The sequence below is a fragment of the Biomphalaria glabrata genome, chromosome 5 (genome assembly GCF_947242115.1).
Source record: "Biomphalaria glabrata chromosome 5, xgBioGlab47.1, whole genome shotgun sequence".
In the NCBI taxonomy this organism is placed as follows: domain Eukaryota; kingdom Metazoa; phylum Mollusca; class Gastropoda; family Planorbidae; genus Biomphalaria; species Biomphalaria glabrata.
Window position 1 is genome coordinate 38,554,578 of NC_074715.1, and position 23,381 is coordinate 38,577,958.

The window sequence follows — 23,381 nt, forward strand, 5'->3', positions numbered from 1 at the left end:
GTTGTAAAGACATTAAAGGAAAAAACTGGTCCGCATTTTACAGGATCAGCCCTATCGTTTTGAAATGATCAAATGAAGAGCCAATTCGGTATTAAGGAATAAAAGAACATAGTCAAATACAAATGCAGAGATTGTGTTCAGATATGGGGTCAGATTATTTTATTGGTTCAAACACATTTAGATTTGTTTCAACTTGTCCACCTCAGCAGTACTATAAAATATAGCCTTTTCGTTGTTACATATTAAAGGTACAAAAGTCATTTTCTTGCTTGTAGTTTTTTTATTTTGAACTATGACACAGTCTTTAACTAGACTTCCAGAGGAATCTTTAGATCTAAATTTTTATAGATGTAAACGTGTAGTTCGATTCGTTAACACATTTGAAATGTCAACACACGTGCACAGTCTCCGGAACACGACGAAGATTAACGAACTTTCTTGCTTTGGTGGTCCAGAGAGAAAGACCAAATGAAGTTGTCAGACGTTTGTTCAGAAAATACTATTTCGTCCTTGTCCAAATCTTCTCCAGCAGAAGGCGGCAGGGACAGTCAAGAGCGCATGTCACGTGACCAGCTAGCCACCGAGGGAAATAGGACACGTTCCGGATATTTTTGTGCGACAAGGCGACACCCAAGACCAATGTCTAGTAGGATTGTAGCCATATCGATTCTCTGTTAGAACTATCGCCTTCAATAAAATGAGCATTCTACATCATCACTATATAAATGTTAACATCAAACATCCTCAGCTTCTCTCCCAATTCATGGGTTCATTTCGCCTCTATCTCAGGAAGTGTGGCTGTAGGCTCTATTTATAGAAGTTATTTTTAATGTTTTGTTGGTTGTAGGATTTTTAGAAAAGTAAACTATAAGAAAGAATAAAAAACAATTACCTGTTGGTATTTTAAAAAAAAATAGCATTAGAACTATTTTATACAACGAAATGGAAAGATAGAAAGAAAAAAGAGAGAAAACGAGATATGGAGAAAGAAAAAAAAAGAAAAGAAAAAAAGATAATAAAAGAGAAAGAAAGAAAGAGTGAGAGAAAGTAAGAAAAAGAAAGAAAGAAAAGAGAGAATTAGACATACAAAAGGTAGATAAAGAAAGAGGAAAAAAAGGAAGAGAAAAAGACAAAGAGAGAAAGACAAAAAAAGACAGTTAAAGAGATATTTGCCAGTAGAACTCTTATAAAAATCTTGAGTTGATAGCTACTTTAAAAGACCGCTATGACATACACACTTTTGACACAAGAGACCGACAGATCTTCAGAAAGACCTACGCTATACTGAAGAGATGAGCTCTCTGGTCCATAAGCGTGAGTCGAAAGTTCTCGACAAAATTATTTCCTTTTGCACTAAATACGTCTACGTCTAAAGGCCATGCAATGATTCTGTTGTGTCATTTGTCTTGCTAATAATGAGACACTGCCTTTGAGTTCCAAGTATAAGAACTATAGTATAATTTTTATCTAGTTAAGAAGAGACCCAGCTGTGACCTATATTTTGTTGCTACATATTACGCGGATAAATACGTTGTTAAGTTGTTAAATTTCTCTTGTTGTTCCTCTGGTCGTTTTTGAAAATCTCCGGAATTCCAGAGAGGTAAAGGGAGGGGTATGAACTCTGGACTGACTTGACACGGCTTGGAGCGTTGATTCCACACTAGTATTGATCCGAAGATGTTGATAACTGCCTGGGTTGTCTTTCCTGAATACTCTTCCCAGTCCAACCCCCCTTTCACCCCAGACTTAAGAATGTGATCTAGTAGCAGACAACAAGGACTATCTCAGAGTAATCCAACATTTATACGCTGTGAAGTAATATTTAATGACCTTAATTTTGACACAATAGGAATAGAGCAATAGAACTAAACGCTACATGTAGCCTAGTATTATTGAGTGTGTGTGAGTGTGAGTGTGGGTGTGTATTGACTAATACAATACATGGACTTTGACTCAGATGCTATTGGATTACCGGGAATAAAAGAGGGAAGGTTTATAAAAAGGGAGAGAAGAAACCTGTTAGTACTAAGTGAACAAGTAGAATTATTTGATACCAGGTTTATCTTCCCTTATTCTATAAGAAACAAAAGTAATTTATTACCACTGATTAATTAGCTACTTTTTTTTATCAATGCACCATCGAAAATGAATAATTGTGCAAAACTTTATCCGAGAATTGGACGTAGGAGAAATAAGGTATACAAGATTTGTACCAGACAGACAGACAGACAGACAGAGTGAGTTGATGTACGCTTTGAAAAATACAAAACAACGCATTTATTAAAATGCACTTAAAACTACCTTGCAATTTAGTGTAAAGAATACAACCAGAGTGATCCAGACAGACAGACGGACAGACTGAGTGAGTTAATATAAGCTTAGTAAAAAAAAATGTACCCAATTATACATGATTTAATTCTTTTATCAACAAACAACTGCGTTGAGCAATAGAACTGTATTATTTTATAATTTTACGGCCGTTTTAGCTCAGTTTTTATTCGCAAAAGTAATTCAGACCAAATAGTGTCCCTAGTTCCATCTATATATTGGCTATTCAAAGATGGAAGATACCCTGAAGTGTTCATTTCATTCAGATAGTATCATTACATAAGCCAGAGGAGATTTAATTTGTTGTTATTGAAATGTAAAGCCAAGATATTGGAATCGTTACGGAACAACTTCACAAGAACAACAACAAATGAACGCATTACTTGTACAGTTACCCTATTATCTATACTTGATACACTTTTCTTTCTCATTAGAGACATTTTAAAACGTAATTATACTACAGGTTGAGATCAGCCAGTTGGTAGTTCTCTAATCATTAGTCAGATATCAGATCCGCCAATTGGTAGTTCTCTTATCATTAGTAAGATATCAGATCAGCCAGTTGGTAGTTCTCTAATCATTAGTAAGATATCAGATCAGCCAGTTGGTAGTTCTCTAATCATTAGTCAGATATCAGATCAGCCAGTTGGTAGTTCTCTAATCATTAGTCAGATATCAGATCAGCCAGTTGGTAGTTCTCTAATCATTAGTAAGATATCAGATCAGCCAGTTGGTAGTTCTCTTATCATTAGTCAGATATCAGATCAGCCAGTTGGTAGTTCTCTAATCATTAGTAAGATATCAGATCAGCCAGTTGGTAGTTCTCTAATCATTAGTCAGATATCAGATCAGCCAGTTGGTAGTTCTCTAATCATTAGTCAGATATCAGATCAGCCAGTTGGTAGTTCTCTAATCATTAGTCAGATATCAGATCAGCCAGTTGGTAGTTCTCTAATCATTAGTCAGATATCAGATCAGCCAGTTGGTAGTTCTCTAATCATTAGTAAGATATCAGATCAGCCAGTTGGTAGTTCTCTAATCATTAGTCAGATATCAGATCAGCCAGTTGGTAGTTCTCTAATCATTAGTAAGATATCAGATCAGCCAGTTGGTAGTTCTCTAATCATTAGTCAGATATCAGATCAGCCAGTTGGTAGTTCTCTAATCATTAGTCAGATATCAGACCAGCCAGTTGGTAGTTCTTTAATCATTAGTAAGATATCAGATCAGCCAGTTGGTAGTTCTCTGATCATTAGTAAGATATCAGATCAGCTAGTTGGTAGTTCTCTAATCATTAGTCAGATATCAGATCAGCCAGTTGGTAGTTCTCTAATCATTAGTAAGATATCAGATCAGCCAGTTGGTAGTTCTCTAATCATTAGTCAGATATCAGATCAGCCAGTTGGTAGTTCTCTAATCATTAGTCAGATATCAGACCAGCCAGTTGGTAGTTCTTTAATCATTAGTAAGATATCAGATCAGCCAGTTGGTAGTTCTCTGATCATTAGTAAGATATCAGATCAGCTAGTTGGTAGTTCTCTAATCATTAGTAAGATATCAGATCAGCCAGTTGGTAGTTCTCTAATCATTAGTCAGATATCAGATCAGCCAGTTGGTAGTTCTCTAATCATTAGTCAGATATCAGATCAGCCAGTTGGTAGTTCTCTAATCATTAGTCAGATATCAGATCAGCCAGTTAGTAGTTCTCTAATCATTAGTCAGATATCAGATCAGCCAGTTGGTAGTTCTCTAATCATTAGTCAGATATCAGATCCGCCAATTGGTAGTTCTCTTATCATTAGTAAGATATCAGATCAGCCAGTTGGTAGTTCTCTAATCATTAGTAAGATATCAGATCAGCCAGTTGGTAGTTCTCTAATCATTAGTCAGATATCAGATCAGCCAGTTGGTAGTTCTCTAATCATTAGTCAGATATCAGATCAGCCAGTTGGTAGTTCTCTAATCATTAGTAAGATATCAGATCAGCCAGTTGGTAGTTCTCTTATCATTAGTCAGATATCAGATCAGCCAGTTGGTAGTTCTCTAATCATTAGTAAGATATCAGATCAGCCAGTTGGTAGTTCTCTAATCAATAGTAAGATATCAGATCAGCCAGTTGGTAGTTCTCTAATCATTAGTCAGATATCAGATCAGCCAGTTGGTAGTTCTCTAATCATTAGTCAGATATCAGATCAGCCAGTTGGTAGTTCTCTAATCATTAGTCAGATATCAGATCAGCCAGTTGGTAGTTCTCTAATCATTAGTCAGATATCAGATCAGCCAGTTGGTAGTTCTCTAATCATTAGTCAGATATCAGATCAGCCAGTTGGTAGTTCGCTAATCATTAGTCAGATATCAGATCAGCCAGTTGGTAGTTCTCTAATCATTAGTAAGATATCAGATCAGCCAGTTGGTAGTTCTCTAATCATTAGTCAGATATCAGATCAGCCAGTTGGTAGTTCTCTAATCATTAGTCAGATATCAGATCAGCCAGTTGGTAGTTCTCTAATCATTAGTCAGATATCAGATCAGCCAGTTGGTAGTTCTCTTATCATTAGTAAGATATCAGATCAGCCAGTTGGTAGTTCTCTAATCATTAGTCAGATATCAGATCAGCCAGTTGGTAGTTCTCTAATCATTAGTCAGATATAAGATCAGCCAGTTAGTAGTTCTCTAATCATTAGTCAGATATCAGATCAGCCAGTTGGTAGTTCTCTAATCATTAGTCAGATATCAGATCAGCTAGTTGGTAGTTCTCTAATCATTAGTCAGATATCAGATCAGCCAGTTGGTAGTTCTCTAATCATTAGTAAGATATCAGATCAGCCAGTTGGTAGTTCTCTAATCATTAGTCAGATATCAGATCAGCCAGTTGGTAGTTCTGTAATCATTAGTCAGATATCAGATCAGCCAGTTGGTAGTTCTCTTATCATTAGTAAGATATCAGATCAGCCAGTTGGTAGTTCTCTAATCATTAGTCAGATATCAGATGATATCAGACCAGCCAGTTGGTAGTTCTCTAATCATTAGTCAGATATCAGATCAGCCAGTTGGTAGTTCTCTAATCATTAGTCAGATATCAGATCAGCCAGTTGGTAGTTCTCTAATCATTAGTCAGATATCAGATCAGCCAGTTGGTAGTTCTCTAATCATTAGTCAGATATCAGATCAGCCAGTTGGTAGTTCTCTAATCATTAGTCAGATATCAGATCAGCCAGTTGGTAGTTCTCTAATCATTAGTCAGATATCAGATCAGCCAGTTGGTAGTTCTCTTATCATTAGTAAGATATCAGATCAGCCAGTTGGTAGTTCTCTAATCATTAGTCAGATATCAGATCAGCCAGTTGGTAGTTCGCTAATCATTAGTCAGATATCAGATGATATCAGACCAGCCAGTTGGTAGTTCTCTAATCATTAGTAAGATATCAGATCAGCCAGTTGGTAGTTCTCTAATCATTAGTCAGATATCAGATCAGCCAGTTGGTAGTTCGCTAATCATTAGTCAGATATCAGATGATATCAGACCAGCCAGTTGGTAGTTCTCTAATCATTAGTCAGATATCAGATCAGCCAGTTGGTAGTTCTCTAATCATTAGTCAGATATCAGATCAGCCAGTTGGTAGTTCTCTAATCATTAGTCAGATATCAGATCAGCCAGTTGGTAGTTCTCTAATCATTAGTCAGATATCAGATCAGCCAGTTGGTAGTTCTCTAATCATTAGTCAGATATCAGATCAGCCAGTTGGTAGTTCTCTAATCATTAGTCAGATATCAGATCAGCCAGTTGGTAGTTCTCTAATCATTAGTCAGATATCAGATCAGCCAGTTGGTAGTTCTCTAATCATTAGTCAGATATCAGATCAGCCAGTTGGTAGTTCTCTAATCATTAGTAAGATATCAGATCAGCCAGTTGGTAGTTCTCTAATCATTAGTCAGATATCAAAGAAGAAAATCGATATACCATTTCTCCCTTATTTTCCATTTGATACCAAGCCAACCATTTTTTGTTTGTTTGGTCCTAAGATTGTTAGTTCCAAGGGCTTTTTCACCACCTACCCCCCGTCCTCCTCCGTCTCTCTTCATTCATATGCCAGCACTCTTCCATCGAACCCCTCGGTCAAAACCTCGCGAGATTTGAAGGTCTTGTTGAAAGTTGAATTTGTCGTGCCAAAGCCGAGTCATCGATTCACTCACGCTGAAGTCTGGAGATGTCTCCAACCCTGGCGGTGTACAGCACGTGGCTGGGTACCCCCCCCCCCTCAAAAATGGGGAGCTGTGGAGGGAGGCAGCTGCAAACACTGGGGGTGTCGCAACACGGTGCCGAGGTGACACAAGTGGTGTGGGGTTTCAAGATATTTCTTGTGTCTAGCATTCTTCATGTGTTAAAATATCAAGAGTGAAACAAAAATTGATAGAGCGTTCTAAATTTGTTTTTCATTTAAGGGAACAGGCACATACCATGGTCTAAGTTGGTCAACAGAACGATTAAAAGTGGAACAATGTCAAGGTCGACGTCATCCCCCGCAGATCAGAGAACCGAAGGAGACTTGTAGAAAGATAACTGTCACACGTTGAGCGGGGCTACGTCACACTTGGGGGCTAAATGTCCATCAGACTTGATAGACACAGGGGGAACAGATCTCAAAAGCGATCCAATTGCGCAAGTTTTCAATCTCTTGCCAATCTCAATAGTGAAGAATTGATTTTGTTCTCTTTTAGAACTTTTAACAAATTGACCAAATTAGTTTGAGTAAAACAATAAAACTTAGAATTACAATTATTGAGGGGATTGCAATAATCCTAAGACCAAAACCTATTCTAAAACAAACAAAAAAAATAGTCGTTTTGTTGTAAGATAGTTTTTCATTACCAGGTGCTAACATGTAATATACCCGAGCTGAGAAATCTCAGACTTTATTATATGTTTATGTACATACATACATCCAGGAGAAATTATATAAGTACTATTCTCTGGTATTAACACAGAGAAAAAGAGAGAGGGAGAGAGAGAGAAAGAGAAAGACAATGAGAGAGAGAAAGATAGAGAGAGAGAAAATGAGAGAGAGAGAGAGTCTAAGACACAGATATAAAAAGACACAGAGAGAGAGAAAGAGAGAGAGAGAAACTAGGGTACTGTCTGCGGTTCTTCAAAGCCACATGTAATATAATTAAGATGCTTCCGTTCAATGTTTCACCATTAAAAGACAAACTACAGGTGGAATGGAGATTAGTAGTTTGTACATACAACCTTCGTCAACAATTCATCATAGAAACAAAAAGAGATTTATATCACTGACCGCACAGTCAAAACAAAATCCATTGCGACAAAACCCAGACCTCTCGTGTCTACCAACTTCAAGACTACGCAGTAGCAGGCAGGAAAGAGAGAAAAAAAAGGAGAGAATACCCTTTGATTCCTTAGATTGACTTAACTAATCCTGCGCAAATAGGACATTGAACACCCCCCCTCCTCCTCCTCCTCTTACCTGTACTATGATAACGAAGTAAGAGAGTATGTCAAATATTTTACATTTTGGGGAAAAGAATCCAGTCTGCTATTTTGAGATTTAACATTGTGTGTTGATCCTAAAGAAGAGGACCAATGTAGACAAGAAATTTTAAATCATAATTATTGATGTGATGATACACAGTTTACGTTCGTTAAGGCTTCAACATTTCCTTTTTCGTACTGGCTATAGGAGATTCTAGTTGACTATTCCTTGCGTGGTATTGGTTACAGAAGACTAGTTGACTATTCCCTGTGTGGTATTGGTTACAGAAGACTAGTTGACTATTCCCTGTGTGGTATTGGTTACAGAAGACTAGTTGACTATTCCCTGTGTGGTATTGGTTACAGAAGACTAGTTGACTATTCCTTGCGTGGTATTGGTTACAGAAGACTAGTTGACTATTCCCTGTGTGGTATTGGTTACAGAAGACTAGTTGACTATTCCCTGTGTGGTATTGGTTACAGAAGACTAGTTGACTATTCCCTGTGTGGTATTGGTTACAGAAGACTAGTTGACTATTCCCTGTGTGGTATTGGTTACAGAAGACTAGTTGACTATTCCCTGTGTGGTATTGGTTACAGAAGACTAGTTGACTATTCCCTGTGTGGTACTGGTTACAGAAGACTAGTTGACTATTCCCTGTGTGGTATTGGTTACAGAAGACTAGTTGACTATTCCCTGTGTGGTATTGGTTACAGAAGACTAGTTGACTATTCCTTGCGTGGTATTGGTTACAGAAGACTAGTTGACTATTCCCTGTGTGGTATTGGTTACAGAAGACTAGTTGACTATTCCTTGCGTGGTATTGGTTACAGAAGACTAGTTGACTATTCCCTGTGTGGTATTGGTTACAGAAGACTAGTTGACTATTCCCTGTGTGGTATTGGTTACAGAAGACTAGTTGACTATTCCTTGCGTGGTATTGGTTACAGAAGACTAGTTGACTATTCCCTGTGTGGTATTGGTTACAGAAGACTAGTTGACTATTCCCTGTGTGGTATTGGTTACAGAAGACTAGTTGACTATTCCTTGCGTGGTATTGGTTACAGAAGACTAGTTGACTATTCCCTGTGTGGTATTGGTTACAGAAGACTAGTTGACTATTCCTTGCGTGGTATTGGTTACAGAAGACTAGTTGACTATTCCCTGTGTGGTATTGGTTACAGAAGACTAGTTGACTATTCCCTGTGTGGTATTGGTTACAGAAGACTAGTTGACTATTCCCTGTGTGGTATTGGTTACTGAAGACTAGTTGACTATTCCCTGTGTGGTATTGGTTACAGAAGACTAGTTGACTATTCCCTGTGTGGTATTGGTTACAGAAGACTAGTTGACTATTCCCTGTGTGGTATTGGTTACAGAAGACTAGTTGACTATTCCCTGTGTGGTATTGGTTACTGAAGACTAGTTGACTATTCCCTGTGTGGTATTGGTTACAGAAGACTAGTTGACTATTCCCTGTGTGGTATTGGTTACACGAGTCTTAAGAACTTTGTAGTTTATTTAGTCAGTTAGAGACAGAGAAAGTTGGAACATCTCGTAGGACGGAAGAACTCCACATTGTTAGCTTTTACTTGTTAGCACTGCAGAGTTGAATCTATTGGAAACATTGAAGTTTAATTTAGCTTACTTTGTAGTGAATATCTCCTAGGAATTAAAAAAAAATCTCTTTTCTAAACTGGCGAGTGATAGTTTCTTAATTCATTTCATTCTAGTCTCATAATAATTCTTATACAGTGTTGAATTAAAAAAAAAGGAATCGTTTAATCTTTCAGTAAGAAATAACTTTTAGTTGTTTTTTTCTGCTTCAAATTTAAAATTTTCTACTTTCCATGCAGTGCGGCGAATTAGGCGGCCTATTGTGGCCTGGTGTTGTGGTGGCTTGTTGTGGACTGTGGTGGGTCTGTGGTGGTGGTATCAGTTACTGGCCTTCAAAATTTTCTTGTTCATTATGAAATTTCCTAACAGTTTTAAATGAGCACAAACACACACTTGACTACACTCAATCGTACATGACTAACGAGATACAATAATTAGAGAAACAGAGCCCCCCTGAAGATAATAGGCTCCTGTCAACAACATGGAACAGTCATAGGCAAAATGATGCAGTCAGAAAAAAACCTGATGGAAAATAAACGTTGGCTTTATGTTAGTTGTGTTCATCAGACTTGTTGACTGACCAAACGTTACGCTGGGATTGATTTATTGAACGCATGACCGTTAGCTAATGTCAAGTGAATTGTCTTTGAAAGTGAATCAAGGTTCCCTGCCGTCCCCTTTTCACCCTCCCAGCACTGTCAGGCACAATTTCAAGAAATGCCTTTTAGAACATCAACTATCAATTATAATAAATAACGCTAATTCTATTGCAATAAGAAAAATAACAGTATATAATTAGAACTTATTACATTATAGATTATAAGTCGATTTTTTATTTACAATGGTACAATTAAAAAAAATAATTTTCCAATAAAATTGTTAAAGAAATTTCAATTGAGTATAAGACATGTCAGGGAATGTAACCGAGTCTAAACTTCCCTAGCCCCTGCTGACTACTACACACACAATTCTGGTGATTGGTTCATTGCAATGGCTACTATAAACTCATCAAATCGTGCATTACTCACATGCAAAATAAAAGGAAAAAAATGCATTTGAAAGAAAGTTCACTATATCCAATATTGCCAAAAAAAAAAAAAAAAACTTATTTAATTCCTTTCACTGAAACAAAACAAAAATGATAAGGCATTAGGTTGACTACATTTCTAAAATAAAAGGGTTTTATAATTATTCTATTAGATATTTCCAAATAAAGTAAAGACTAGATAATGTATGGACGAAGATCTGACAATGCTTCCTTTAGATTTAATAATGCATGTTTTAGTACAGTCCAAGGGACAACGCTATGATGAGTCTAGGTTTTATTTCTTAATGTTTAGGGCTACTATTTAGTTTTTCTTTAAAATGGTTTAAAAAAAAGAAAATTGCTGTGTAACAAAATAAAAACAACTAGTTCAATCGTTCCTTCTAGTCTACGTCACCAACACTGAATGAGATTCAAAGACACACGATGCCAAAATGACTAGAAGGACTAGAACACAAGTGTCATGTGACCACGTGCATCACGTGCTCATTATTGGCCAATGGTCATGCACTTTACATTCCGTTTTCTTCCAAAGCCCAATGCCAAGGACATTCTGTTGAGCTTATAGGCTACAATAAATATGCTATAAAAATGGCTAGTGTCTAATAAATGTGAGTAGTTTCAGTATAAAGTTATAGAAAGTTTTATAAGTTACTTTTTTATAAAAAGTTATAAACATACTTCTAGTACTATGGTCATTTAATACAGAAATCTCGAGAGACAAAAGGAGTTAGTGTAACTGAGCGCAGACTATAGTTAATATGTGAGTCCTAATACCAGCTAACATGTTAGGTGCTAGCAAGGTCTCTTTCCATGTGTTATTCTATTATTTTTGTTTGTTTAGATTATTATTTGGTTCTTGTTCTAAAAGACAGACAGACAGATGGAGAAGAGAAAGAATAAAAAAAAAACTTACTTTGCCTGCTGTCTGCCACTAATGGAATGAGAGATGAATGAGAAATCACCTGAGTGGGGGCTCGTTAAAAGAAAAACTTTGTTAATGATTGTGATTGATTGGAATCAACAAATCAATTGGGACTTTAGGGGGTCACACATACAATCATAGAGTCTTTCATTGGTTCATTGTACATGCTCAATATGAAACCCTAGTGTGAAGATTGGAATGAGCTTCGCTTTCAAGCGTATAATGAGATGTGAGAAGCTAGACAAGCTGTACTCGTTTAAAAAAAAAACATATGGAAACGAATTTAGAAATTTAGAAAAACTAAAAGAATTGAACCAAAGTCCCCTAAATTAATGTTCATTGATCTGTTTACATTAAAGCTATTTCAACAGCTGGGTAAAATTATAAAAAATATTGCTGTAATTAAAATCTTAAGTTCGCACACTATCTTACTTATCATCATATGGCATCCGACGTGAACTTTTAACCCTATAATTTAAATATTTTCTATTTATTTTTTATCACTGAATCATTATGTTGCAGTTTTGACAGCCATCATAGTTCTCCATTGAAGATAACAGAGGATAATATTGTGTGATCTTGGCTTGTTGTAAGTTTGTTTGTTTTACAGAAAATATTTATGTTTCAAAAGAGCTTGATTATTATCTTATATTTAAGAGTTCGTGTTAGTGAGGCGGGTAAGTTCAAACTAAAAAGATAAAGAAAATATTAAGGTGAACCTAAGTGTGTACTGAGCCTGGGCTGTGTAGAGTTTAGGTGAGCTACTAGTTACTGTACAAAGTCACCAGACGTGCATTGGTCTACGCTAAAAACAGTTCTTGCTAAGGTAAAAGTAATTTCAAAATAAACGACCATCAATAAATACAAGTTTCTACTTTCCTAGACAAGTGATTGGAACAAGTGGACGTGTACTATACTCAACAAAGTGCAACAAAAAAAAACTCTTTAAAAGAGAAAAGTATGCTATTCAAACAAGACAAAACACAAAAGTTGATGGCAGAAAAATGTAGCAAAAATGAATAAGCATCATTTTAAATGAAGAGGAAATTGCATTAATTAAGAAAATATGAAATTCAATACATATTGTAATCTAGCATTTTAAGTGTAGAATAAAAATGTAAAATTTGAAAAAAAAAAGCTTACTCTTGCTGCCATGGAAGTTGTTGGTTTTTCTAGCAGATCCCAGACTTTTTGTCTCCAGCGTGCGCATGCGCCAGTTCCAAAATCGTCCTCGTCACGCTGCCTGATGGACTCTGCTTCCTTCCGGATCTCCTCGTACACATGCTCTTTACGCTGGTGGTACCGGTGCTGGCAGCAGGACTCCAGGTACAGCTCGTCCACTCCCCAGTATTCCAGGTCCTCAGAGAACGAAAGGACGCACATCTCTTCCACGAGATGGAGTCGTCCTGTGCGGTAGAAGTTTAGGATGGAAGCGAACGACCTCGGATGACGGTCAAAGAAATACTCGTTCTCCGCCAGGTTGTAGTCATCGCAGAGCTCCATGAGCATCTCATGACAGTTGCAGTCCCTCAGTTTTCCAAGGCGGGTGTGGGGCATGCGGTCGAGCGTCCTCCATAGGACCTCGTGCTTGACACCGCCCACATTGAGGATAACACGCCTACTCCGCTGGCGTGACCGAGCGATGGTGAAAGCGTCCGGTGGGTTCGGGTCGTTGAAGGGGTAATATCGTCCGTGGGAAGGAATAGGCATGGGATGAGATGCGCCTGTCCGGCTTGCCTCCGGATTACCCGCACCCCCCATGCTGATGAGTGACCCAGCTGTGGACGACGGCGATGGGGCACTGGGGGTGTAGCCTGCGATCTTGACCTCTAGCCGTTTTTGTTCTGAGCGAGACTTGAGACAGGAGGGTGTGGTGTGCTGATTGGCTGTAGGAGTGGCGTGTGAAAGTGGCGACTGTTCCCTTTGATCTCTTAGAGGCGCCAAGTCTTTCCCCACATCGGCAGTCGAGGACGGGGATGAGGGCCCCCTAGAGCCTCCTCCCGAGTCCTTTTTGCGCATGCTGGCGGGCCCTGAATGATGCCTGTAAGGGACGCCATGTCCCCCTCCTAGGCCGCCAAGGCCCTCCCCGCTTTGCGCTGAACCGGAGCTGAAAGAAAAAACAATATAATTAAATTTAGATACTCAATTTTTGTTTTTTTTTTACTTCATACAACAATAATATACAAGTAGTTTGGGCTAGTAGAAATGAGCATATGTTTTGAATTGTAAAAGGTGACTTGTTTAATGCTTGTTACATTTGTAACATATTAACATGTTTTAAAATAAAAGCAAAAATGAAAGCGCATGTAAGTCGAAAAAAACTTTACTTCATTTCCAACTCAAATTGAATACAAAATAAATCGTATAATTTCATTGTATTCGCCCGCTAGATTTTCAACAGGAGAGTTTCCTAAATGCTGAATTCAAGATAAGTCAAGTAATACTCTAGCAAGACCGCAGTGAACTAAGGACCCAAGAAGACGTCACAACATTTTAGTGGATCCATGCTAAATTATTTTTAGAGAGACTGAAGTTTTCCTCGTAGGTACGTTTGCCACATAGTACCTTTATGTACCTTTATGTACCTCTATGTACCTTTATGTATCTGTATGTACCTTTATGTACCTCTATGTACCTTTGTGTACCTTTATGTACCTTTATGTACCTCTGTGTACCTTTATGTACCTGTATGTACCTGTATGTACCTCTGTGTACCTTTATGTACCTGTATGTACCTGTATGTACCTCTGTGTACCTTTATGTACTTTATGTACCTCTATGTTCCTTAATGTACCTCTATGTACTTTGATGTACTTCTATGTACCTCTATGTACTTTTATATACCTCTATGTAAGGACTTCATCAACAGGCGAATTCAATGACATCCTGGATCGTGTACAGGTGATCAGCTGATCTCTCGGAAGACACTTTCAAGAAAGTCAAAGTACATCTATAGAAAGAAGAGCTCTATGTTCTCATTGCTACCCACGCAGAGCCCCAGTCTGTAGGAGGCCAATAATAAACAACAATATCTGGACGCCAGGTGTGAGAGATAAGGGCACCAGTCGATAATCTTAACTGAGGAAGGAGAACTGGGTACATTGTTTGAAACAGAACAGTTGTGCTGTAGTTTATCATGGAGAGAGTTTGTGTTGAACCATTGCACTTGTCAGAGACTATAGAGCCCAGGGATAAAGAGAGGACTTAGAGTCAGTCACTACAACTTTTAGTGTACACTCTACATAAAACATCTATGTACACACGTGTGATCAAACTTTAAAAAAAGGATAGCAATACAAACCTCAGTGTAAATTACAATAGAATATTATGGAAACCACTAAACTGTCTGAGACGTTTCTCGGTTTTTCATTCATTCACACACTACCTAGATCCCCTTAACACAACTTACCTAGATCGCTCTCCCCACACACAGTATATCCCACTGACCACACACTACCTTGATCCCCTCCCCACACAATACACAGATCCCACTGCCCACACACACTCCCAGCATCTCGCCCTATGACATGCTCCTAACATGCACACATTCCATGTTTGCAAATCTTAAAGAGCGGAGAGATTATGGTAAAATCAAAATACACACACTGTGTCTCTGTCTCTGTCTTTCTCATTTCTCCAGTCTCCCCCCTTCCTTCCATTTGTTAAGCATTAGCTTCGTGCATCATGGGTATGCCAGGTAGATTCTACCAGTGCAGTAAACACTGCCAAAGACGACGTGGAATCCAAGCTGGCATCATCGTCATTTCCCCATGGGTCCTGTCATAAAGTGGCCTAACAAAAAAAAATGGTTTGGAATTTGGCATTTGGTGTAGAGGAATTGCCTACATTTTTTCTTGTTGCTATTTAACAGTTGACTCAGAAACAAATGTAAAGGATACAAGTAAGATTCTTCAGGTATGATACATTAGGTAAGAGATAGCTCAGGTAAGATACAGATTTAAAGGGAAAGAGAGGTGTTTCATAAAAAAGCTGATACTATTGAATGGTTTGAACTTAAAATACAGGTGTTCATTAAATCTAGTGTTGATCGGAGGGTAATGAACATTGAAAAACAAACTCATTGCTCTAAGGAAAGGTATATACAATATTGTATTTCTGTACACAATGGCTACATGGATGTGTGGAGTGCTGTTCGGACTGTGTCAAAAACACTGTTCTACAGAAGTTTTGGGCTAGGATAAAAACATCTTAAATTCCGAAAGAATGTTTGAAACGCACAAACCATTACAATGTATAGTGCGATATAGGGACACTACCAGTAGGTAAAGATATTTAGGAAGATAATCCAGAAACTAAATAGTTGTGTATAGGACAGAAACTGGCTGATAGAAACCGGCTGATAGAAACTGGCTGACAGAAACTGGCTGATAGAAACTGGCTGACAGAAACTGGCTGACAGAAACCGGCTGATAGAAACTGGCTGACAGAAACCGGCTGATAGAAACTGGCTGATAGAAACTGGCTGATAGAAAATGGCTGACCGAAACTGGCTGATAGAAACTGGCTGATAGAAACTGGCTGATAGAAACTGGCTGATAGAAACTGGCTGATAGAAACTGGCTGACAGAAACTGGCTGATAGAAACTGGCTGATAGAAACTGGCTGACAGAAACTTGCTGATAGAAACTGGCTGATAGAAACTGGCTGATAGAAACTGGCTGATAGAAACTGGCTGACAGAAACTGGATGATAGAAACTGGCTGATAGAAACTGGCTGATAGAAACTGGCTGATAGAAACTGGCTGACAGAAACTGGCTGATAGAAACTGGCTGATAGAAACTGGCTGATAGAAACTGGCTGATAGAAACTGGCTGATAGAAACTGGCTGACAGAAACTGGCTGACAGAAACTGGCTGATAGAAACTGGCTGACAGAAACTTGCTGATAGAAACTGGCTGACAGAAACTGGCTGACAGAAACTGGCTGACAGAAACTGGCTGACAGAAACTGGCTGATAGAAACTGGCTGACAGAAACTGGCTGATAGAAACTGGCTGATAGAAACTGGCTGATAGAAACTGGCTGACAGAAACTGGCTGATAGAAACTGGCTGATAGAAACTGGCTGACAGTTTTAAGGGGAAAGACTTTCTTGTTTGTAAACAAGACAGAGACAGAGAGATTTGAAACGTTCAATGTGTCAAGTAACCGTGACTATGTTGATACCGAAGCCAAACAGTGGTTTTATCCTACTAACGTAGAAACTATTACATGACTAAAGACTTTTCAACTATGTAGCAACTATGCAATTAATAAGGTAACCTTTCTTGAAACAAAGAAGCCTCATTTAGGTCAAATGTACATAGAAAGAGCTGGCCTGCCCTCTCCTGTCAGACTGCACTAATATTGTTAGAAATATTCTATGGCACTTAACAAAACATTAATTAATATTCTACCTTCTGACCTAATTTTTTAAAACTTAAAAAAAAAATTTCTAAGGAAAGAAATACATCCCAGCCTTGACACTTTGACCTTTGACTTACACAATGCAAGAGAATGATGTCATCAACATGCAATAACGTTTTTTTTTAAAAAAAAGCGCTAAGCAAGGTAGCAGTCAGTCTGGCAATGATTCCAGACGAAGGCTTTCTGTTGGCAATGAGCTGAGACATATAAAAAAATTCTTTATGGAAAAACATGTTGATGCGTAGCAAATGTGAGCAGCAGGTGATTTACTTTCTGAGAGGAGACTGCAGTGACCGCTTACTTTACAGACAACTCGGTTAGTAAAAACATTGGATGACATTAAAGAGCACTTGAACAGAAATATAAATCTGCTAATATGAACTCATTGTTAAAACTGAACACTAATACAAATCTGCTAATATGAACTCATTGTTAAAACTGAACATTAATACAAATCTGCTAATATGAACTCATTGTTGAAACTGGTAAATTACTTCAACACAATTCTTGATTGATTCGTTCAAAAAGTAACTGAAGTTGTTTTGATTTTTACATTTTGATACCTGTAAACTACGTATCTATTTTTTATGCTTAACCAAATTTTCAATGTCCCCCAAAAAAAAATAAAAAAAAAAATTATTTAGTTGTAATAAATAAATAACTACACACTGTTTACTAAATATACTTATATCAAAGATGGCATCATTCAGGTTTGCATTTCCAGTTCGTCTAATTAGTTTGCGAAATCCTAATGGATTCAGGCTGGGTGTGGTGCACTCACTTGAAGGGTACTCCAAAAACGGATCTAATGGTTTTTTTTTCTAGAAATTAGACGATTTATTTATATTTTTGGGGAAAATATTACTAACTAGTTGGCCGCAATGTAAAACTCTGGTTTGACCGGTTCAAATTTTCAAAATATAATCATCTTAAAATCATGTTTAGCTTGCGTCTTACCGCACACTCAAAAATGTTTCTTTGAATACAGTAAATAGAGGAATACATAAACAGACATGCGTGAACATTTTGCGCACCATCTTAGAATCATCTAGAAATCATTAGCTGGAAGTGATATAGAAAAACCTCCAACTTTTTAAATGGAACATCACTTACACACAGAGCCGAGCACAAACGTCTTAGGAACACACAATTTGTGACGTCAAATGTTCAATATTGTCCTTTGAAATAAAACAATGCATTATTTTCCTTTTTAAGGGGAGCTTACAAAGAACGTCGCCCAATCGATGCACTAGTTATGAAGGTGAGATGACTTAGAGAGACTAGGTCCTGGTCTGTTGAGTGTACAGAAAACGTTCAATAATTACTGGGAGATAATAAATATCTGTACACCGGATGGGTTGGAGAAATTATATTTCGTGTTCTTGTGGTGTACATTTTATAAATGTTATTAATGTTTTAATGTCCCCACTCTTCGTTATAGGGTTGGTTTCAAGCTTTCTGTTTAAGTAAATTTTAAAATAAATGTCTTCTAACATGTGTTTCTTTTGTTTCGTTCCCTAGAAGAAAACTATTTCGTTTGAAACATCGAAACTGGAAGCTGAGACAACACATTTTGTTATCAGGTACTTTTTTTTTTTAAAAAAAGGGATATAAATAATAATGTATAGTGCAGCCAAGCGATTCAATCGATGACATAAAGCCGAAATCGAAAAAAAAAAACTTCATGTGAAGTAAAAATGATTCACCAAAATGAATAAAAAAAAACAACAAAAAACTGTCCTTTAAACAGGACTGGTGTAGATCTAGTTTGATAATAAAACCTTGACATGATTTGATGAATTGCACATAATAATGATAACAGATAAAGCTGTAGAGAATCGACCATTCCCACGATTATGACCATAATACTTTCAGCTTGTAGCAGCCAGATCTCAGGCCGTTATCTACGTAGGTGTGTACAAAGTCTGAAGTATTCCGTTTCATTTATCTCTAAGCTCTCACTTATATTTATCGTACGTCGTTACAGGAATCAAAAGGTGGTAGATGGTTTTTTTTTCTTTTAAACTTATCTACTAACTATGTGCCAATTAGATCTAGACCTTGGCTTGAAGAGAAGTCTGCCACATTACTTCAATGAGAAGCAGTATTATAGCGCTGCCCTATATGTGAGACACAACAGACAAATACAAAGCCTAAATATAAATATTTGTTTCATCAATAGGATTACGGGAATAAATCCTTACCGTCATCATCTTTGATTCGTGTACACAATAGCACAAAGAGTACACTAATATGTACATAGAGACGCAGTGGCGTAGTTATGGTTGGGGAAGGGGGAGTCCTAATTTGAGGGGGGTGGCTCCCAAATGGGTGTGCGAAATTTTTTGTACATTCAATATTAAATATTACGCCATTGTCTCATGTCATGATGTCAAATGTCAAATTTCAGCAGGAGCCCCTAAAGATGTCAAGCCCCCAAATACCTAGCTATACCACTGAGATAGAGTAATCCATAAAAGATGCAATCTTATATTACAAGATTGAAGTTAAGTTGATCAAATCTTCTTTGTTATCCTTTTTTTTTACCTTTCGTATTACGCCAATTAGTATGTCTAAGTATGTCTGTATTTCAACGTACACAATAAATACCATCGTGCGGATGAATTGTATTCCCTTACATGACGCTACAATCACATCTACACGAGTTCAAAGTTCATTAAAGAAACGATGATGTATTAACAGTTGAAACTAAAGGACATCTTCTCTTGTGGAAATTAATTTTGTTTTATTTAGTGGCGTATCAAGATAACTGTGTGGGCTTGGGTTCAGGAATCTGTCCCTTTTTCAAGAAACCAGAGGCTGGGTGACAAATACCAAATCGAGTCACATCCCATTTACCAAAAAAAAAAAAAAAAGGCATTCCAATGTATGTACAACAAGTAATGTAACAAGTTCTTAAAACTGACTGTCTTATCGCAACCAAGGCTTCTTAAACATGATTTTAGTTTGACTTAGGCACTGGCGCAATGAGCCCTTTTATGTCCCAATTAGTTTGACTTAGGCACTGGCGCAATGAGTCCCTTTTATGTCCAAATTAGTTGGACTTAGGCACTGGCGCAATGAGCCCTTTTATGTCCCAATTAGTTTGACTTAGGCACTGGCGCAATGAGTCCCTTTTATGTCCAAATTAGTTGGACTTAGGCACTGGCGCAATGAGCCCTTTTATGTCCCAATTAGTTTGACTTAGGCACTGGCGCAATGAGTCCCTTTTATGTCCAAATTAGTTGGACTTAGGCACTGGCGCAATGAGTCCCTTTTATGTCCAAATTAGTTGGACTTAGGCACTGGCGCAATGAGCCCTTTTATGTCCCAATTAGTTTGACTTAGGCACTGGCGCAATGAGTCCCTTTTATGTCCAAATTAGTTGGACTTAGGCACTGGCGCAATGAGCCCTTTTATGTCCCAATTAGTTTGACTTAGGCACTGGCGCAATGAGTCCCTTTTATGTCCAAATTAGTTGGACTTAGGCACTGGCGCAATGAGCCCTTTTATGTCCCAATTAGTTTGACTTAGGCACTGGCGCAATGAGTCCCTTTTATGTCCAAATTAGTTGGACTTAGGCACTGGCGCAATGAGCCCTTTTATGTCCCAATTAGTTGGACTTAGGCACCGGCGCAATGAGTCCCTTTTATGCCCCAATTAGTTGGACTTAGGCACTGGCGCAATGAGTCCCTTTTATGTCCAAATTAGTTGGACTTAGGCACTGGCGCAATGAGCCCTTTTATGTCCCAATTAGTTGGACTTAGGCACTGGCGCAATGAGCCCCTTTATGCCCCAATTAGTTGGACTTAGGCACTGGCGCAATGAGCCCCTTTATGCTCCAATTAGTTGGACTTAGGCACTGGCGCAATGAGCCCCTTTATGCTTCAATTAGTTGGAATTAGGTTAGGCACTGGCGCAATGAGCCCTTTTATATCCCAATTAGTTGGACTTAGGCACTGGCGCAATGAGCCCCTTTATGCCTCAATTAGTTTGACTTAGGCACTAGCGCAATGAGCCCCTTTATGCCTCAATTAGTTTGACTTAGGCACTGGCGCAATGAGCCCCTTTATGCTTCAATTAGTTGGACTTAGGCACTGGCGCAATGAGCCCCTTTATGCTTCAATTAGTTTGACTTAGGCACTAGCGCAATGAGCCTCTTTATGCCTCAATTAGTTTGACTTAGGCACTGGCGCAATGAATCCATCTGCTCCATGGTTGCTACGCCACTGGTTTTATAATTCTCAGTATGAAATAGTTTTATTTCTAATGTTGTGACAGGGTAGTGGGAATGACAGGTTGTGCTGTCAACAACTTTGGTTCGAGTTCAGACTTTAAAGTCAACATTTTATGACGTTCACAGGTTCTTTACTAGTTCTACTGGCCTTTCAGTCAGTTTCACTTTCAAACCTTTTAGTCTATAGGGCAGATGATGTAAAGTTCATCTGTTTTTGTGGCCTACGGTTAACGAGGGTGTCATGAAGCCAGCACAACGACCAACCGCCTTTACTTTTCCTCAACTAGTGTCAGGTACTCATTAAAGCTGGGTAAACTTAGACGCGCCCGAAGATCACGAAATTAAAAATCTCACCAGGATTCGAACCCCAGACCTCAGTTCGGAAGCCAAGCGCAATACCGCTCATCCACCGCGCCTCCACAAGCCGTTTATTCATAGATTTTTAAGCTCATACGTCACAGTACAAATACGATTGATAGAAACAATAGAATGTAGCATCCAGTCACACACCGAGGACAAAAGATCTAGAAAGTAAATCTTATTCTCGAAGTATTAGTGTTTGGATTATTGCTTTTCATTACATGGCCATGTATTTGGCGTCTGGCTATGGGAAGAGAACGGGTTTCAGAATTTCTCGATAAACATACTGTCCAGAACTAAATATATGTTTGTCAAATGTTTCACATGTTTCAAATGTTCCTTCAACGTTGAAGATAATCCACTACCTAGTCCAAACCTCCGCAGGACGACCGGGGATTGCAGAGGACAGGGTATGAACCCGGGACATCGAGACGACCGAACGACAGTCCAGCGCGCATACCGCACGACCAGGATGCTATTTCAACTTCAATATTGTCATCTAGATAAAAAAAACAACAATGAGCTGCAGATGGAATTTGATTCTTGCAGTGCTAAAAGAGAAATAAAAAATTAGCTCAGAAATTTTAAAATGTTTAGCAACACTTTCTTTATTCTGTGCACCGGATAGACCAAAAAGAAAGCTAACAATTTAGAGATTTCCCACTATAGACGAAGATATCTATAGAGATTATAAATATCCATTTGACGGGTTATGTTAAATTGACCCATGTTTTTAGCGAAATCTTATTTGGTGGCTATCCAGGTCTTCAATCACACTTTGTTAGTGTCCACACCAGGACTTAAACTAAGCCATTCAGACAGCTGACAGATTCACCCATCACTCGTTCCATTCAAGTGTCTGTGTTTTCTTTAAAACAATGTCTGGTGTAGACTTTGACACTGGGTTAATAAGTGTACCCGCATCATAGACGTCTGGCAGAATGTGAATAAAGTTTCAACATTACTTTATATGTAAACGTACATTTCAAATGTTTTAAACGAAACATTCAACCATGAAAACATTTTAACAAGAATACTCACATGGAAATGCAAGATCTAGATCTATATCAGGTAACATTCAAACACAAAATGTAGATCTAGATATCTAGATCCAAGTCCTTGAAATACTCACAAGAGAAAAAAACAACAGAACAATAACTCTCAACGACTGCTGCTAAACTTGACGGCTGCCTTAAACAATCGTATTAGCTGTAAACACGAAGGAAAAAAAAATGTTTTTTTTTTTAAAAAAGGAACACAATAGAGTCACGCATGAGTACACCCCGCAGCCACGTCCGCCGCGCTAATTTAATCCCACAGACTCCCTCAGGTAGATCTCAAGGTAGAATGCGTGAGTGGACCTCATTTTTTTTTCTTAACTCACTCGCGCGGCGTTTTTGCACGAGCTCTAGTAGTGTGAGAGACTGAGCACGTGCGTGTGTGTGCGTGAGTATGTGTGGGTGTGCATGTGTGTGCGTGAGTATGTGTGGGTGTGCGTGTGTTGTGCTCAGACGTAAAGCTAGGGATACACTGTTTCACGTCACTCTCTGACACGCGGAGCAGCACAGCGGGACGCGGTGTGTATGAATGTGTGCTCACTCCATGCTGGCACTGTACTCCATACAACACATGCTCTATTATTGGCAAAACATCATACAAGCGATTTTCTCTCCCCTCTCCATCTCAGCCGCCATCTTTTACCTATCAGGTGTGTGTGGGAGGGAGGGAGGGAGGGGGGGGGGTAAGCTGTAAACAAGCACTTCAGTGGATCTCCTTTTCCCCCTTGTCTTCTTTCAGCCTTGCATTATTTATTGTGTACCTTCTATTAAGTGTCGGTGAGCCTGTTTCTATTGATGAGAGCTAGTCCGTTTCGTGAGTAAGTGTGTTGGCGAGACCTAACAAGGGCTAGTGTTAGTAGGTGAGCGTCATGTTCTTGCCACCAGTCAACAAT

The 23,381-nt window shown here is 38.4% G+C and overlaps 1 protein-coding gene across 6 annotated transcripts in view; it reads right to left on the reverse strand.

The window, feature by feature from the left end:
• LOC106059239 (potassium voltage-gated channel protein Shab-like) overlaps positions 1 to 23,381 on the reverse strand; it is a 316,180-nt gene that overhangs the window by 39,932 nt on the left and 252,867 nt on the right. For 4 of the 6 annotated variants that reach the window (XM_056031358.1, XM_056031357.1, XM_056031361.1 and 1 more), the window contains 2 exons: positions 12,551 to 13,514; positions 11,399 to 11,416 (listed from right to left, as the gene is read on the reverse strand). In XM_056031358.1, coding sequence (XP_055887333.1) covers positions 11,399 to 11,416; positions 12,551 to 13,514 — 982 coding nt within the window. Of the gene's footprint in view, positions 1 to 11,398; positions 11,417 to 12,550; positions 13,515 to 22,471; positions 23,081 to 23,381 lie in introns of those variants that run through there. The other 2 variants (XM_056031363.1, XM_056031359.1) reach the window with 2 other exon arrangements.